We start from the raw sequence: 19,326 nt of genomic DNA, 5'->3' as shown, positions 1-19,326 counted from the left end.
ATATGACAGATAAAAGGGATGACAGTAGGAGGCTAGGCTTGATGGACCTTTGGTCTGTCCCAGTGTGGCAATGCTTATGTTCTTGTCCCCAGTATGGCGATTCTACCATGTGATGAGGTCACCCCACTTGTGTACCCGACGCAACCCTGTTTGTCAATAGAAAATTAATCTATTAAGTATTAACTAGACCCAGAAGTTTCGATAAGTTTGGTTGTTCTGAACCTTACTGGCATTGGAACAGGAAAAGGTGACAGCAGCATCCTGTCAAATCAGAGAGGAGATGCCTCCAAAGAAGGAGTTTTCCCCCGTGAAGGAGTTAACTTGCTCCTCTATCTTTTTGTTTTATCTCATTGGGAAGACAGATGCAGATGAAGAACGGTGAACAGACTATAATGGTGTCTTCAGTTCCCTTCATCCTAGTATAATATATTGTTCCGTATGTTACCCTAGCTGATGACATTTAATTCTATTACATACACAGTAACATAGTAACATAGTAGATGACGGCAGAAAAAGACCTGCACGGTCCATCCAGTCTGCCCAACAAGACAACTCATGTGTGCTACTTTTGTGTATACCCTACTTTGATTTGTACCTGTGCTCTTCAGGGCACAGACCGTATAAGTCTGCCCCGCACCATCCCTGCCTCCCAACCTCCAGCCCCGCCTCCCACTACCGGCTCTGCTATCCAATCTCGGTTAAGCTCCTGAGGATCCTTTCCTTCTGAACAGGATTCCTTTATGTTTATCCCACGCATGTTTGAATTCCATTATCGTTTTCCTCTCCACCACCTCCCGCGGGAGGGCATTCCAAGCATCCACCACTCCGTGAAGAAATACTTCCTGACATTTTTCTTGAGTCTGCCCCCCTTCAATCTCATTTCATGTCCTCTCGTTGTACCGCCTTCGTATCTCCGGAAAAGGTTCGTTTGCGGATTAATACCTTTCAAATATTTGAACGTCTGTATCATATCACCCCTGTTTCTCCTTTCCTCCAGGGTATACATGTTCAGGTCAGCAAGTCTCTCCTCATACGTCTTGTTACGCAAATCCCATACCATTCTCGTAGCTTTTCTTTGCACCGCTTCGATTCTTTTTACATCCTTAGCAAGATACGGCCTCCAAAACTGAACACAATACTCTAGATGGGGCCTCACCAACGACTTATACAGAGGCATCAACACCCCCTTTCTTCTGCTGGTCACACCTCTCTCTATACAGCCCAACAACCTTCTAGATACAGCCACCGCCTTGTCACACTGTTTCGTCACCTTCAAATCCTCAGATACTATCACAGGAATAATCATTTGAGACATTTCATAGCTCAAAATACAGATCTTCATGGGATCCTTCATGCTGAACCAGCACAGCAACATAGGTCAAGGTGTAGTGTGATAGCCCTCCAGATCTCCTGCAGTCGGACAGTTCTGGGCATATGCTTCAAGGGGTATTTTCTTTCACCTTAGTACTGACTTCAGATCGTTCTGTTTTGCTTCTGTGTCAGCTTTCTGTTGGTGCTGTCATTTGCTGAAAACACGCAGATATTTGGCAGTCGTTCTTGGCCTATCAATCACATTTGGGATGACCATTTCCAGTCCTGAGCTACATTTTGTGATTAAGTTCTTTATTTTATACATTATTTAATGAAAGCTTTTATAAAAACAAGTTGAATACTGCAGTAAATGAAATGAGATGTACATAGAATAGGTCCAGGTTACACCGGGTTGACTCTGATTTTTGATCACCCTGACAGCAGATCCGTGTGTGCTCCTCAAGATACAGCCTCAGTTACCCCTGAATTACAGGAACGATGCCTGCTGGGATCAGCTGAAGAGTCTGTCGCAATGCCACAAGGAAACCAAAGTAAAACACGAGATAATGCGTCTGCTGTACGTTTTCTCCCTGCCCATCAGGTAGTGCGTGAGCTGCTGCAGCCCTGTGGTCAGCTGTCGGTCTCTCCATGGACATTCTCCATGTGCACTTTGAGGTAGTCGTTCCTGGTAAATTTCTTGTGACACAGCTGGCATTCAGACATAGGCCGGTTGGGATTGTGGGTCAGCTTGTGTCGGATCAGCATTTTTTTCAGGCTGAAGGATAAATCGCAAACCTGCATTGGGCGAGAAGAAAAATTAGGGGCATTCATATTTTCAAACAATCCACCCAAGTAAGATAATTCTCACACGGATGTACAGGCATGAAATAAAAATGGTATGAACTGGTAAATAATGCAGAACTCCTGACCATACATTAAAATGAATCTCATACAAGAGAATATTTCACTAATCAGAGAACCCAAAATGATATAAAGTCAAAGAACTGAAAATATACAAAAACTAGGCTTTAAGTAATGTATCAAGGTCAGGGGCAGTGCAGCATACTGCCACGTAGAGGACTTGTGATTATCATCAGATTCATGGTCCCTGAAGAAGCAGTATTAATAGACACTGCACAACAGCGACACCTAACAAACAGATTTGGGGACCTCTATTGCAAAAAAGCATGGTGTATGACTGCCAGGTGAGAATTGTTGGTTAAGCTGAGAGGGGACAGAAAATTCAGAAAGATATCCCAGGTAATACTGAACGAAGCCAATTCCTACTCTTAGTTAAGAACATGTGTTGCCATACTGGGATAGATGGAAGGTCCATCAAGCCCAGCAACCTGTTTCCAGCAGTGGCCAATCCAGGTTACAAGTACCTGGGCAAGATTCCAAAACAGTACAATACCTTTTATGCTGATTATCCTACAAATAAACAGTGGATTTTTCCCAAGTCCATCTTAATAATGGCTTATGGACTTCTTTTTTAGGAAGCTAACCAAGTCCTTTTTAAACCCCGCTAAGCTAATTGCTTTTACTACATTCTCTGGCAATGAATTCCAGAGTTTAATTACGTGCTGAGTGAAGAAATATTTTCTCCAATTTATTTTAAATTTATTTATTTATTTATTTGTTAGTTACATTTGTATCCCACATTTCCCCACCTATTTGCAGCCTCAATGTGGCTTACATAGTGCCGTAGCGGCGGTCTCCGGTTCCGGTCTCAACAAATTTACTACTTTGTAGCTTATTGCGTGCCCCCTAATCCTATTATTTTTATAAAGAGTAAACAAGCGATTCATATCTACCCATTCCACTCAACTCAATATTTTATAGACCTCTATCATATCTCCCCTCAGCCGTCTTTTCTCCAAGCTGAAAAGCCCAAGCCATTTCAGCCTTTCCTCATAGGGAAGTCATCCCATTCCCTTTATCATTTTTGTCGCCCTTCTCTGTACCTTTTCTAATTCCACTATATCTTTTTTGAGATGCGGTGACCAGAACTGAATATTCAAGGTGTGGTCACACCATAGAGCAATACAAGGGAATTATAACGTCCTCATTTTGGTTTTCCATTCCTTTCCTAATAATTCCTAACATTCTATTTGGTTTCTTAGCCGCTGCTACACATTGAGCAGAGGGTTTCAACGTATCATCAGCAATGACTACTAGATCCCTTTCTTGGTCCGTGACTCCTAATGTGGAACCTTGCATGACGTAGCTATAATTTGGGTTCCTCTTTCCCACATGCATCACTTTGCACTTGCTCACATTAAACGTCATCTGCCATTTAGACGCCCAGTTTCACAGTCTCGTAAGGTCCTCTTGCAATTTTTCACAATCCTCTCGCGATTTAACAACTTTGAATATATTTATGACACACTTTTCCACACGAGGGGTATTTTTGTAAAGCTTTTCCCATACAAGTAGCGAGGGCGGCTGACACCCAGGGCGGTTCGCCGTTACGCCCCCTCCCTGAGGTGCAGCATGGCACACCCCCCCCCCCCGGAGTGCGCACCCCCCCCCCACGAGCACCTTCTTACCAAAGGGGACGGGCAGGAGGGCCGTTCCGCCCCGAGTGCACGTCGCTGGGAGCTGCGTCGGCTCCGCTGGTTCCCTGCTCTCTCTGCCCCGGAACAGGAAGTAACCTGTTCCGGGGTAGAGAGAGCAGTGAACCAGCGGAGCTGACACCCCCCCCCCAGCGGCGTGCACCCGGGGTGGACCGCCCCACCGCCCCCCCCCCCTTCCTATGCCACTGCATGAATATACATTTCTGGGGTAGCTTGGGCAGACTAGAACAGAGCTGTGATGTACAGGTACAGACAGCACGCACATACGTCTACCTACTTTGACCCTGGTGCAAAATTGTGCACCAGCACTTATGTACCATGTGGGCTGGTTCCGGCTGCCTATCCTATCCCTATAAAATGGATACTTTTTTGACAGTTTACATAGATGCGATGTTATCAAAATTGAGCCCATAATGTTCAAAGTGTATAACAGGACTGAGAGTTACCAAATCCAAAATCAAAAAGTCACAGTGTTGGCTACAAAGATTTTTTTTATATATGTATTTTCAATTTTTTGAGTGTACCCTCAGAGTTCCCACTCAATATGGCAGGCAATAATATAACTGCCTGGTGGTCCAGCACTTCGTACATCGGGTAACTCTTTTTACATTTTTTATATGCTTGGATTCATGTGATATTAATTCTCAATTCACAAATTCACCCTCTGCGCCTATGCTTAACGTGATATCAATGTGTAACCAATAGCCAATATTGATAATAACACTGTGGCTAAATTCACGTGCACTTATCTTCTAGTCCAAATGCTTCGGGCTTGCTAAGTCATAACGAGAAAATATCCAATTGCCTTCCCCTAGAAGACGCCCCGGGTTTCAAAGTCTTTTCTTCAGGGACTCTGGTTAAAGGCATTAATTTGCAGCGTTTTCCTCCTGCTGCTAACTTCCTTCCGTCACAATCTCGACTTCGTGTCAGCCTCTCATTACTCTCACATTGCTCTTAATTATGTTAATTACATTGATATCACGAGACGAATTTGGATAGGCTGGAGTTGGCTTTGACGGCAACTCCAGCATTTGGAACGTAAGGACAGAGCTGGGTGGACTTTTATGATCTATGTCCCAGAAACTGCAAAGAAAGTCCATGATTAAGTATATAATATCACGTTCATTGCTGATTTAATCTTGAATTGAGAATGAATGTGACTGTTGGGCAGATTGGATGGACCATTCAGATCTTTATCTGCCGTCACTTATTATGTTACATGATGGAGTCTTGGTTATAACCATATATCATCCCCTCATATTTCTGACAGTATTCAACTTAGATGTCTTTCTTTACCAGTCAATACTGACCCAAGCATTAATGAGCTCTTACAGTTATATATAAAGAGGTACAGGATATTTCCTTCTTGTTATTCCTCTGTCTATGCCCCCCAACATCTTCCTGACTTTTGCCACCGGCCAAATAAGATCACTCCCAAATTCTTTTCTTTCATGCCAATCAGAACTTCAGCCCCTGAACTGTACTACTCCACTGGGTTTCTGTAACCCAAACGCATAAACCTAAGGTGAGGGGAGGGTGGGGTGAAATTTTGACAAGCACAACAACAAGAGAGGGATTCTGAGATTACCACTTTTGGTGAAATTGTTGAACAAGAGGGTCTTGGACGATGGTGGAAAATTCATATTTATTGGCAGGAAATGTCCCCCCCTCCCCCGCATTGTTAATCAATACTTCGTCTTAAGCAGGTAGTGGGGACAAAGTCAGTATGGATTGAAGAAAACCTGGAAGGCTTCTAACAGCAGAGAAGCAGTATTAAAACTGGAAAGGAGAACGGGGCTTCATCATACATCGCAATCAGCTAGCGGCGGTCAGCGTTGGTTTTGGCCACTGCCGGCGTTTTTCCGGGATATTCAATGCTAGGACACATCCAGACACCAGCATGAAATATCTGGGTTTGTGTGGCCAGCTAAGTGCGACAGTCAGCATTTAAGCTACACCGGATAAAGATAAGACTGTGATTTATGCGTTTATCTTGGACAGTGCTGAATACTGGCAACTTCAACTCATAAGGGCCAACTTCCCTCCAGACTGCCCACAAATGAGCTGCTTTTGGTGTAGGCAGGCAGAGGGGATATCTCTGCATAAGCGATTTAAATAGCCAGCACCCTCTCTTGCCATTTACATAGTTTGAATATCAACCCCTAAGTTTTGGTTTAACTCATTCTCATGTTACAAAGCACCGTATGTCACGGGTACCTAAACCCAAGCTCATGGGCAAATCCAGAAGCACGACAATTAACAGATGGGAAATTACTACCTGGTAATGCTACAAATCTGGCATTTGCAGTCACTTTTTTAAAAAACAGAATAAAGCACCAACGTGATTAAAATAACAGAGATTGCACAATAAGCAAAGAATTTCTAGTCTTAAGTGGCTGAAAAATACAGAAGAGTTATGGAGATGGACAGTGGATGCTGCAGTGATCTGATGGGAGACTACAGGAAACCTACAAGGATCAGGACAGACATGAGAGCAGGTGAAAGCAGAGTGTACGTAGAAATGTTTCACTGACTGGGATCTGCACATTTTATTTATTTATTTATTTATTTGTTACATGTATATCCCACATTTTCCCACCTATTTGTAGGCTCAATGTGGCTTACATAGTACCGAAGAGGCGTTTGGAGACTCCGGTGTAAACAAATACAAAGTGATGTTGTGGTAAGATAAAGCTCATGGGAATCGTACAACGGAAGAGTTGTGTTATGTCCATTACGTTCTTTAGTTTTGTTGTGTTGCAGAGATCAGGCATTTATGTTGGATCGGTAGGGTCTGCCTTTTTAAACAGGTTAGTTTTAGTGTTTTCCGGAAGTTTAGGTGGTCGTTCGTAGTTTTCAAGGCTTTTGGTAATGTGTTCCACAGTTGTGTGCTTATTGTAGGAAAAACTGGATGTGTAAGTTGATTTGTATTTGAGACAAGAAGACCTCGTGAGACTGAGGGATTGGGCGTCCAAATGGCAGATGAAGTTCAACGTTGACAAGTGCAAAGTGATGCATGTGGGAAGGAGGCACCCGAATTACAGCTATGTTATGCAAGGTTCCGCGTTAGGAGTCACAGACCTAGAAAGGGATCTGGGAGTCACCGTTGATAAGACGTTGAAAACTTCTGCTCAGTGTGCTGCGGCGGCTAAGAAAGCACACAGAATGTTGAGTATTATTAGGAAAGGGATGGAAACCAAGCATGAGGATGTTATAATGCCGTTACATCGCTCCATGGTGCGACCGCACCTGGAGTATTGTGTTCAGTTCTGGTTGCCTCATCTCAAAAAAGATATAAAGGAATTGGAGAAGGTGCAGAGAAGGGCGACGAAAATGATAAAAGGGATGGGACGACTACCCTATGAGGAGAGGTTGAGAAGGCTTGGACTCTTTAGCCTGGAGAGAAGGCGGCTGAGAGGTGATATGATAGAGGTCTACAAAATAATGAGTGGGGTAGAGCGGACAGATGTGAAGCGTTTGTTTACGCTTTCTAACAATAATAGAACCAGGGGACACAAGATGAAATTAGAATGTGGTAGGTTTAAAACAAATCGGAGAAAGTTTTTCTTTACTCAGCGCGTAGTTAGACTCTGGAACTCATTGCCGGAGAAGGTAGTGACGGCAACTGGCCTTGCTGAGTTTAAAGGGGGTCTGGACAGATTTCTGAAGGAAAAGTCCATTGATTGTTATTAAACTTTGGGTTTTTTGCTAGGTTCTTGGGGCCTAGATTGGCCGCTGTCGGAGACAGAGTGCTGGGCTTGATGGACCTTTGGTCTTTTCCCAGCGTGGCAGTGCTTATGTCCTTTGCAGCTTGGGTAGTGCAGATTTAGGTACGTTCGTGTTGATTCGGATGTGTTTCTAGTTGGTAGGTCCATCAAGTCTGTCATGTATCCCGGAGCTTCACTGTAGATAATTTTGTGAACCAGAGTGCAGATTTTGAAAGCAATTCATTCTTTGATTGGGAGCCAGTTTTTCACGAAGGGGTTTTGCACTTTCAAATCGCATTTTTCCAAAGATAAGCCTAGCTGCCGTGTTTTGAGTGGTCTGAAACTTCTTTAAGGTTTGCTCTTTGCATCCTGCATAAATTCCATTGCAGTAGTCTACATGGCTTAGTACCATTGATTGTATCAGGTTGCAAAATGTTCCCCTCGGAAAGAATTGTTTCACGTGTTTGAGTTTCCACATTGAGTGGAACATTTTCTTTGTTGTGGATGTCACTTGGCTCTCTAGTGTTTGGTTGCGGTCCAATGTAACGCCGAGGATTTTCAGGCTGTCTTGAGATAGGGAGGGTGTAACCTGGGGTGTTGATAATTGTGGGGTTGTCTGTGCTGTATTGGTATGAGAGGATATGACAGTGTGTTTTTTCTTTGTTTAGTTTTAGTTGAAATGCATTTGCCCAAGAGTCCATGATGTTCAAGCTGATCTTGATTTCGTTGGTGATTTCTGTCAGTTTAGATTTGTAAGGAATGAATATTTTGAGAGAGTATGTGTGTGAGATAGACTGACAACGGTTTGCAGATGAGAGCGAGTTGAGAGGGGCATGATGGGGGAAGAGAGGAGAGACCTCAGGTGGGTCCAGGGCAGGTGCACAGCCCAAGCCCCACCAGCTAAAGAGCTCCATGGCCCGAACCTCCCCCGGTGTGAGGAAGCAGCATGCTTTCCAGCCACTGATGCCAGGCACGCCACACATGGTCAGCCCGTGTGCATGAACTGATCATGTGCAAAGAGTGCCAGGGTTGGCAGCTGGAAAGCACGTCGCTGACTTCCTCACACTGGACCTCAGAGCTCCTTGGCTGGCGGAGCTTGGGCCATCCCTGTAAGCAATTCAAGGTACTGCAGTTTGTGTGTGTGTGTGTGGGGGGGGGGGGGGGGGTAGGGGGCTACACCAGTGGTCCAGGGAATGAGTACTATATCAGCTAAAAACCATTCAATAAAGTAGAGGTATTCAGAAGTAACAGAGCACAGAAGCTGGATAAGCAATTTCATACCAATCTTATGCTCTTATGAGTTATCCGTTTCACTTCTGAAAAGTTAACTTCCTCAGCATGTGTCTCTGCAAAGTCTAAGGCTCCCTTGAGCTTCTTATTCAGAGGCAACTGTTTACTGCATCAGTAATATGCTGTTTTATTACCGAGGAGCCCTACATTTTCCCTTTGGAAAGTTGTCTGATCTACAATTTCCTGACAGAATAAGATTACCAACAGGGACCATTTACAGTACTAACTCAGGATTATGTTTTGCTGTTAACAGATACTAAGTCATTCTGCATTGGCTTCCAGGATATTCAAGAACACCAGAATTATTAATTAGCCTTGATTGTTTCTATGGTGTTACAATAATGCGACAGTGTTCTTGCCTCGGTTAAATTTTAGTCATTAATCTCTCAAAACCTCTGTATTAGAACAGGACCTGTACTTCTCAACCCAGTCCTCAGGGCACACCCATCCAACTGGGTTTTCAGGATATCCACAATGAATATGCATGAGACAGATTTACATGAACTGCCTCCTTGCTAGTATGCAAATCTCTCTCATGCATTGCCATAGTGTTAAAACAGTGCAAGTAACTCTTTATGGGTTTAGCAAAATAAATGAAAGCATGCCTGAAATGTAAGTGAATCAGTGAACGGCCAACAGCAGTACCGATTTCTGATATGCTCCGTTTGAAAATCCAAAACAATGCATGCAAAGTTTGTATTGCTGAAGCTGCACGATTAGAAAGAAAGCATCACTCACATCGCATTGGAAGGGTTTCTCGCCCGTGTGGGTTCTCATGTGCTCATCCAGGCCTCGCTTCTGGCTGAAGGCTTTGTTGCACTCGGAGCATTGGTATGGCTTTTCCTGCAGACAAGGACATGAGCATGTGAAAGTGAGACAACACAGAGAACAGGCCAGTTAAGTGTTTTATGCGATCTCTGAGGAACTGTCATGAATGAAAGCAAGAGAGTGAACATAAGCCAGGGAGACATCTGCACACTGGTTCGCCTTAGCGTTAAGTTAGAAACCAGCCGTTTTTGTCTAGAGTTTGGCATAATCTTTGATTCTTCCTGCTGCAAAATTTTTATTAGAGCAAGGTAAATGGATTGAATGAAGTAAAAATCCATCATAACCAGCAGTAAAGACACGTCACAAGAACAGAGATCATCAAAGAAAAAACTCTGAACTGTTCTTAAACAGTATAAAAATACAGTTACCTTGAAGAAACACAGCCCGAGGACACTGAAAAAAAGGTGCACACGTTCAGCATATGCTTAATTAACGCACAGCTTTAATTAGGAATCAGTTATATCCTCAGAAGCTTAGCCGAAATTGGGTGGCGGAGCAGGTGGGGGAAGAGAGGTCGGTAGTTGGGAGGCGAGGATAGTGGAGGGCAGACTTATACGGTCTGTGCCAGAGCCGGTGATGGGAGGCGGGGCTGGTGGTTGGGAGGCGGGAAATACTGCTGGGCAGACTTATATGGTCTGTGCCCTGAAAAGGACAGGTACAAATTCAAGGTAAGGTATACACATATGAGTTTGTCTTGGGCAGACTGGATGGACCATGCAGGTCTTTTTCTGCCGTCATCTACTATGTTACTATGTTACTATCCAGCTTATAATCGAACGAGAAAAACGCCCAAGTTCCGACCTAAATCGGGAGATGGGCGTTTATCTCACAAAAACGAATAACGCGGTATAATCAAAAGCCGAATTTGGGACGCTTTCAACTGCACTCCGTCGCGGATGCGGACAAAGTGGACGGGGGCGTGTCGAAGGCGTGTCGAAGGCGGAACTGGGGCGTGGTTATCACCCGAACAGAGATGGGCGCCCTTCGCCGATAATGGATGCGTTTGTAGCTAGAATTTAGGGCACTTTTCCTGGACCCTGTTTTTTCACGAATAAGGCCCCAAAAAGTGCCCTAAATGACCAGATTACCCCCAGAGGGAATCGGGGATGACCTCCCCTGACTCCCCCAGTGGTCACTAACCCCCTCCCACCACAAAAAAATGATGTTTCACAACTTTTTATTTTCACCCTCAAATGTCATACCCTCCTCCCAGGCAGCAGTATGCAGGTCCCTGGAGCAGTTGTTAGGGGGTGCAGTGGACGTCAGGCAGGTGGACCCAGGCCCATCCCCCCTACCTGTTACAATTGTGCTGCTTAATGCTTATTAGTCGTCCAACCCCCCCAAACCCACTGTACCCACATGTAGGTGCCCCTCTTCACCCCTTAGGGCTATAGTAATGGTGTAGACTTGTGGGCAGTGGGTTTTGAGGGGGATTTGGGGGGCTCAACACACAAGGGAAGGGTGCTATGCACCTGGGAGCTCTTTTACCTGTTTTTTTGTTTTTGTAAAAGTGCCCCCTAGGGTGCCCGGTTGGTGTCCTGGCATGTGAGGGGGACCAGTGCACTACGAATCCTGGCCCCTCCCACGAACAAATGCCTTGGATTTATTTGTTTTTGAGCTGGGCACTTTCCTTTTCCATTATCGCTGAAAAGCAAAAACGCCCAGCTCACACATTGGCGAATAAAACATGGGCGTCTATTTTTTATCGATAATACGGTTCGGTCCGCCCCTTCACGGACCCGTTCTCGGAGATTAACGCCCATGGAGATAGGCGTTTCTGTTCCATTATGCCCCTCAATATCAGTTCTAGAACAGAATTTGAGATTAACAATAAGTAATCAGGGTCGGCCTGGTGGTAAGTGCTGTGTACGCTTCCATGCGGAAGGTCCCCGTTTCAATTCATGGTTCGCATTTTCTGTCTCTCCCTCCTCTGGAGAGGAAGGGGAGATGGTCATGGTTATCGTGTGACACCTGGTGGTTGGATTTAAAGCTCCTGGTCTCAGGACTATTGCTACAATGACCACACCAGGAAGAGTGGAGGCACCTATTGAACAGGGAAAACATTTCTGCATAGTTGCAAATGAATGCTCATGGTGCCAGATCCGACCATGGAGGAAGGAAGAAGAGGAACTACCAGGCCAGAAGAGTGAATAAGAAACTGGAAGCAATCCCTGACGTCTCCTCTCTTGAGTTCACTGATCACAACACAGTAACATAGTAAATGAGGGCAGATAAAGAAAGACCTGTACGGTCCATCCAGTCTGCCCAACAAGATAAACTCATTATACATGGTATGTGATACTTTATATGCCTACCCGAGGTTGATTTGTCCCTGCCTTTCTCAGGGAACGGACCATAGAAGTGTGCCCAGCACTGTTCTTGTATTAAAAGTTCTGAAGATTCTGGAATCCTAAAGAGTTAGAAGATTCCGGAATCCCAATTAGTAGCAACATTCCATGTAGAACCCCAAAGAGTAACATAGTAACATAGTAAATGACGGCAGATAAAGACCTGTACGGTCCATCCAGTCTGCCCAACAAGATAAACTCATTTTACATGGTATGTGATACTTTATATGAATACCCCAGTTTGATTTGTCCTTGCCTTTCTCAGGGCACAGACCGTAGAAGTCTGCCCAGCACTGTTCTTGTACTAAAAGTTCTGAAGATTCTGGAATCCTGAAGAGTTACAAGATTCCGGAATCCCAATTAGTAGCAAAATTCCATATAGAACCCCAAAGAGTAACATAGTAACATAGTAAATGACGGCAGATAAAGAACTGTACGGTCCATCCAGTCTGCCCAACAAGATAAACTCATTTTACATGGTATGTGATACTTTATATGAATACCCCAGTTTGATTTGTCCCTGCCTTTCTCAGGATACAGACCGTAGAAGTCTGCCCAGCACTGTTCCTGTACTAAAAGTTCTGAAGATTCTGGAATCCTAAAGAGTTACAAGATTCCGGAATCCCAATTAGTAGCAACATTCCATGCAGAACCCCAAAGAGTAACATAGTAACACAGTAAATGACGGCAGATAAAGACCTGAACGGTCCATCCAGTCTGCCCAATGAGATAAACTCATTTTAGATACTTTATATCTATACGTAAGTTTGATTTGTCCTTGCCATTCTCAGGGCACAGACCGTAGAAGTCTGCCCAGTACTGTTCTTGTACTAAAAGTTCTGAAGATTCTGGAATCCTAAAGAGTTACAAAATTCTGGAATCCCAATTAATAGCATCATTCCATGTAGAACCCCAAAGAGTAACAAAGTAAATGACGGCAGATAAAGACCTGAACGGTCCATCCAGTCTGCCCAACAAGATAAACTCATTTTACATGGTATGTGAGACTTTATATGAATACCCCAGTTTGATTTGTCCCTGCCTTTCTCAGGGAACGGACCGTAGAAGTGTGCCCAGCACTGTTCTTGTATTAAAAGTTCTGAAGATTCTGGAATCCTAAAGAGTTAGAAGATTCCGGAATCCCAATTAGTAGCAAAATTCCATGTAGAACCCCAAAGAGTAATATAGTAAATGACGGCAGATAAAGACCTGAACGGTCCATCCAGTCTGCCCAACAAGATAAACTCATTATACATGGTATGTGATACTTTATACCCGAGGTTGATTTGTCCCTGCCTTTCTCAGGGAACGGACCATAGAAGTCTGGCCAGCACTGTTCTTGTACTAAAAGTTCTGAAGATTCTGGAATCCTAAAGAGTTAAAAGATTCCGGAATCCCAATTAGTAGCAACAGTCCATGTAGAACCCCAAAGAGTAACAAAGTAACATAGTAAATGACGGCAGATAAAGCCCTTAACAGTCCATCCAGTCTGCTCAACAAGATAAACTCATTTTACATGGTATGTGATACTTGAGTTTGATTTGTCCCTGCCTTTCTCATGGCACAGACTGTAGAAGTCTGCCCAGCACTGTTCTTGTACTAAAAGTTCTGAAGATTCTGGAATCCTAAAGAGTTACAAGATTCCGGAATCCCAATTAGTAGCAACATTCCATGTAGAACCCCAAAGAGTAACATAGTAACACAGTAAATGACGGCAGATAAAGACCTGTATGGCCCATCCAGTCTGCTCAACAAGATAAACTCATTTACATGGTATGTGATACTTTATACCAGAGTTTGATTTGTCCTTGCCTTTCTCAGGGCGTAGACCGTAGAAGTCTGCCCAGCACTGTTCCTGTACTAAAAATTCTGAAGATTCTGGAATCCTAAAGAGTTACAAGATTCCGGAATCCCAATTAGTAGCAACACTCCATGTAGAACCCCAAAGAGTAACAAAGTAACATAGTAAATGACGGCAGATAAAGCCCTCAACAGTCCATCCAGTCTGCCCAAGATAAACTCATTTTACATGGTATGTGATACTGAGTTTGATTTGTCCTTGCCATTCTCAGGGCACAGACTGTAGAAGTCTGCCTAGCACTGTTCTTGTACTAAGTTCTGAAGCCAACATTGAAGCCCCTTAAAATGTACAGTCCAGCCCATCCCTCTCTATTCAGTCAAGATCAGGGCGTAGACCGTAGAAGTCTGCCCAGCACTCTTTGTGTGCTAAAAGTTCTGAAGATTCTGGAATCCTAAAGAGTTAAAAGATTCCGGAATCCCAATTAGTGGCAACATTCCATGTAGAACCCCAAAGAGTAACGAAACATAGTAAATGACGGCAGATAGAGAGACCTGTACAGTCCACCCAGTCTGCCCAACAAGATAAACTCATTTTACATGGTATGTGATACTTTATACCAGAGTTTGATTTGTCCTTGCCTTTCTCAGGGCACAGACCATAGAAGTGCATGCAGTTGTTACGTGATTCTGGTGCAAAATTGCTCCTTCTGTCACATCTCATCACAAGACTAACTCTCTCCACCTTCCAAAATTATGACTCAAACTTATGATTCCCCTAAGTCTTACATGAAATGCCTGTACAAAACACTTACCAGTCCATTCCAGTTGACTAATGGAAAACATCATAAAAAACAATGTACTTAGTTTAATTAGGCCTACTGGAAACAGCTAAGGTGACACTGTATCAAATCAGTTTGAAATCAGTCATAAAAGCTTTATTCATGATTTGGATGGTGTGTTTATCACAACAAATGCTCCTGGATGGTTGAAAGATGGTGCCATTAAATAGAGAACTGAGCGGACTGATCCTGCCTCAGTAACATTAAGACAGTTATTTAGACAAAAGGGGGATTATAATGGGTTCAGTGTTGTAGGTCCATCTAGGTTGAGATGTACAAAATCATAACGATGGTTATACTGAGGCTTTCGTGATGCCATGATTGTTAAACCACCCTCTTCCCCCATCGTCACAAAAGTCACAATCTTCTACCCTCCTCAGTGTGACATCGTTTATGGCCAACCCCATAATCCTATAGCAGACAGAATGGAACAGTCCCATTTATAAACATATGTGAAAGGACTGACTGGACGCTCTAGATTTTATGTACACAAACAAAAACCAGTACAAGGTGTGACATTCTAAAAAGCCGAGCTGGGTCCCACATGTCCAGTCATGAAGGCTTTACAAAACCTGGCCCAATGGGATTCAAAATGGTTCTTACGGGAAAACTGTTGACTTTGTAGCCTCTCCCTTCCCATAGAAGTCGCTCAAATTCAAAGGTGCAAAAAAAGCACATCCGCAGCAATCTGATAAACCTCAGTTCCATAAGGAATCAAGATTAAAAATATACCGGGACAACATAATGGAAAAACTGGGGAACTAGGAATCTGTATCAGTGGCGTTCCTAGGGGCGCTGACACCTGGGGCAGATCGCCGATGCACCCCGCCCCCCCCAGCGAAATAACCCCCCAGGTGCAGTGCGACCCCCTGGCGAAAGAACCCCCCCCCCGGGTGCAAGCCGCTGGGGGGGGGGGGGGGGGTGCCGCGCGCCTGTCGGCTCTTCATTTCCATGCTCCCTCTGCCCCGGAACAGGAAGTAACCTGTTCCGGGGCAGAGGGAGCATGAAAGCGAAGAGCCGACAGGCGCGCGGCACCCCCCCCCCCCCAGCGGCGTGCACCCGGGGTGGACCGCCCCCACCGCCCCCCCTTGGTACGCCACTGATCTGTATAAGACTAAAATGTCCACAAGGGAGAATATTTAGATTTGGAGCTGGTGCTGCTTGAAGGTTCAGCATACCTTGGATTTCAGGTTCTGTATGATTTATGGGCTCATTTTCGAAACAGAAGAATGTTGAAAAATGACATAACAGGTAGATAAATGTATTTCTCACAGAAAAAAAAGTCTAAAATGTATAATGAAACCAAAGTATAAATCTGTGTAAAATTTTTAATTATTTTTAAAGCTTCGTTAGGCCTGTGGGACAGAGATCAATCTGTCACTTTTGCCTCCCCTGTTCTAGCAGATTTCCCTCCCTGTCCCTTTAGTGCAATAACTGAACTCTCTCCTATTAAGAAAACTGTTTTTAAACCCATTTGTAATTTTGCTGAGTAGGAGAGTGGAGCGGTGGAAGTGATCATTTGTGAGAGATAGTAGAGAGCTGCTGAGTGCTTTGCTACTTTTGTGTGTTTGCCCCAGTCTGAACCTTTTGACCCTTACATTTCCTGACTTACCTCCTCTGTGTTTCACTTCCTAAGTCCTTGCCCACACCAATCCCTTCCTCTCTATCTTGCCCCCGTCCCCCACCAAACCCTCACACCTCCCATTCTACATCCCTACCTGCTAGTCTCCTGTCCCTTGTCTCTCATTGTTCCTTTGTTTGTCCACTCCCAGTTTGTCACTGTGTTCTGGGCTGTTGCTGTTTGTGTGAGGGCTGTGTGCTGTTCCTGGGACAGTGAGTGCTTTGTGCTGCTGCTGTGTGTGTTAGGATTGTTTGTTGGTGGTGGGAGAGTGAGTGTTTTGGGCAGCTGGTGTGTGTCTCATGACTGTGTGCTGGTGCCAGGTCTCACGAGGTGCAGTAGGTGGAGGTGTGCACAGTGGTATTTCTAGGGTTAGTGGGTTGCACCTGTGATGATCGGACACCTGAACAGCAATCATGGATGCATTGCATGCTTTGGTAACTGACACCTTACTGGAGGTGGAAGAGAGTTTGGAGGGGAGGCCCTGGAGGAGATATCCCCTATCAGAGAGTATTTAGGCCCCGCACCCGTTTCCTGGACCTCACTGATCAGGAATGCCTTACTAGGTTCCACTTTGACAGGGTTGCCATACGGCACCTCTGTGACCAGCTACAACCTCTCCTCCACCCAGGACATGCAGGAATAATCCTGGGTCAGTCCACTTACAGGCCACTGCCTCTCTCGCCTTTCTGGCCACGGCACCTTCTAGTCAGTGCTTCAATACAGGCCTCACCCAGCCCACCATCTCCAACTATCTAGCCCAGTTCCTCGATCTCACAACTCACACTACATTACCTTCCTCAATACCGCCCAGGCACTGCAGAACAACATGGCTCAGTTCTATGTCTTAGACTGCTTCCCCTCGGTCATCGACTGCACATGTTGCACTTAAACACCCCTCCTCCTTTCCGGGCACACAAGAACACCTACAGTAATAGAAAATGATTTCACTTCATGAACATGCAGGCTGTGTGTGATGCCCAGGGGAGACTGTGGATGTGTGTGCCCGCTACCCAGGCCCCACCTACAATGCCTACATCTTCCAGCATTCAATGATCTACCACAGGTTTCACTGAGGGGAGATCACCAGCGGTTGGTTCTTAAGTAAGCAGTACAGGGATTCCCGAACTCCACACCTCCCCCCCCCCCCCAATCTAGATGACCCCCCAATCCACAACTATAATTCCAGCTCCACAATGTCACCATACCAGCCAATACACACCCAAGTCATCGATTCTGCTTTTCCCCACAGGTCACAAAGGCTATCCCCAGAGAACACAGCTCATGACTACCATAGTACAGCCCCAAAATGGGGCAGTGGAGGAGTACAACAAGAAGCATAAGAGAACCTGCACCATCATAGAATGGGGCTTTTGGCCAGCTCAAGAATTACTTCAGATATCTGTACTGTTTCAGAGGAGAACTCGTCTACAGCCCTGAAAAGGTTGCCAAAATTTTCATGGCCTACTGCACACTGCTGCACAACCTGGTTCAACAAAGAAGACAGGTCCTGCCAGACCCAGAGGATGAGGAGCCATGGGGACAGAGGGTGGCATGGTGGCCTTTCTATGGAGTGCATGCACTGTTGCTGGGAGGTGGGAATGGGCAGGTGTGCCTTTGGCCGGCTCAATGTACTTTTCCATTGGTATGTAGGCGGGGGTCATGATGCAGCAGGTGGTGGGGGTCCAGATATGTGCAGCCCCTCATTTTAAGATCTTTATTCACAATAGCACAATTGACCCGACACGTGACGTGTTTCGGCCGTGAGGCCTGCGTCAGGGGTCTATTATTATCTGAAGACAAAATGCCTTGTGGGTCAGGTGATAAACCAACACTAAAACTGCTAAAAAAGGTATCTGGCTGTGCAGCTCTGCTACTGTCCCGAATCCTTGCCGTTTTGCTTGGGTATTCAGAGGCAGAGTCAGGGACAGTAGCAGAGCTGCACAGCCAGATACCTTTTTTAGCAGTTTTAGTGTTGGTTTATCACCTGACCCACAAGGCATTTTGTCTTCAGATAATAATAGACCCCTGACGCAGGCCTCACGGCCGAAACACGTCACGTGTCGGGTCAATTGTGCTATTGTGAATAAAGACCTTGTTCAGGAAGACACTCATTGTGAGAGGACTTTTATTGGATCCACTGTTTGTCTTACCCTGTTGGTTTTCCTGTGGAGAGCTCACCTTCTGTGGGTGTTTGCTTCGGCAGGCCCTCATTTTAACATTGCAAAGTTAGTGGAGCAGGGGCCCAGAATTAGTTGTTATTGGATATTCGGTACATTCTGATTTCAGCAATGGGTTTTTTTTCCCCCTTTCTTATGAAAAGCAACAACATGTATTGCAATGACAAAGGGACCTCAGTGCGTGACCCTGCCTATGTACGGTGCTTGCACATGAGTGCTGCTGTGATCCTGGGGGGCAGACATTGTGTGGGGGCAGGTGGTGGTGGTGCTTCATGATTTGTCTCCTATGTCCCCACTGACACACGTTCCTCCACATGCAGAGGTATATATGCAGGTTTTGCACAATTTTCTCAATGCGGGGACCAGTACTGCACCTTTTGCGTAGTGTATTTTCGATTGGTGGGAACGTTTATCTCTGAACATCTGTGATGTTTTCAGTATGTCCTCTTTCAAAACATTTTTAAAATGTATTTTCGAATATTGGACAAGTTTAGTTTTTTTTCTTCCGTTACGAGCTTCAGTTTTTAAACATTTTCCGATAAACACTTCACCATTTGAACGTCATACTGAAAATGCCCATTAATTATTAAGTTACAAGCTTTGAGTTGTAGATGATTATCCTGCTAGAAAAAACATTTCATAAACTGCAAGAGTCTCTTATCCAAGGCTTCAGATGTAACTCAAATCATGTACTAATCATCATAGTCAATATTAAATACATGTAGTGAACGGGTGCACACGCTCCCTGTTCAGGGATTACCGGCTCTAACGATCCAGTGCTGGAAAGGAACAACAAATTTCTATGAGATCCATATATCAGCCTGGTATA

The 19,326-nt window shown here is 44.8% G+C and overlaps 1 protein-coding gene across 1 annotated transcript in view; it reads right to left on the bottom strand.

Annotated features, from left to right (window-relative positions):
• Positions 1-1,266: 1,266 nt before the first annotated feature.
• LOC115459460 (PR domain zinc finger protein 5-like) overlaps positions 1,267-19,326 on the bottom strand; it is a 241,324-nt gene continuing 223,264 nt past the window's right edge. The window contains exons 14-15 of the mRNA XM_030189282.1: positions 9,623-9,727; positions 1,267-2,106 (exon numbers count right to left, since the gene is read on the bottom strand). Of these exons, the coding sequence (XP_030045142.1) occupies positions 1,942-2,106; positions 9,623-9,727 (270 nt within the window). The 3' untranslated portion in view covers positions 1,267-1,941. The remainder of the gene's footprint in view (positions 2,107-9,622; positions 9,728-19,326) is intronic.

This window comes from Microcaecilia unicolor, unplaced genomic scaffold, assembly GCF_901765095.1.
Source record: "Microcaecilia unicolor unplaced genomic scaffold, aMicUni1.1, whole genome shotgun sequence".
In the NCBI taxonomy this organism is placed as follows: domain Eukaryota; kingdom Metazoa; phylum Chordata; class Amphibia; order Gymnophiona; family Siphonopidae; genus Microcaecilia; species Microcaecilia unicolor.
Note: the sequence above shows the minus strand (reverse complement) of the source record. Positions and strands in the feature narration are given on the sequence as shown.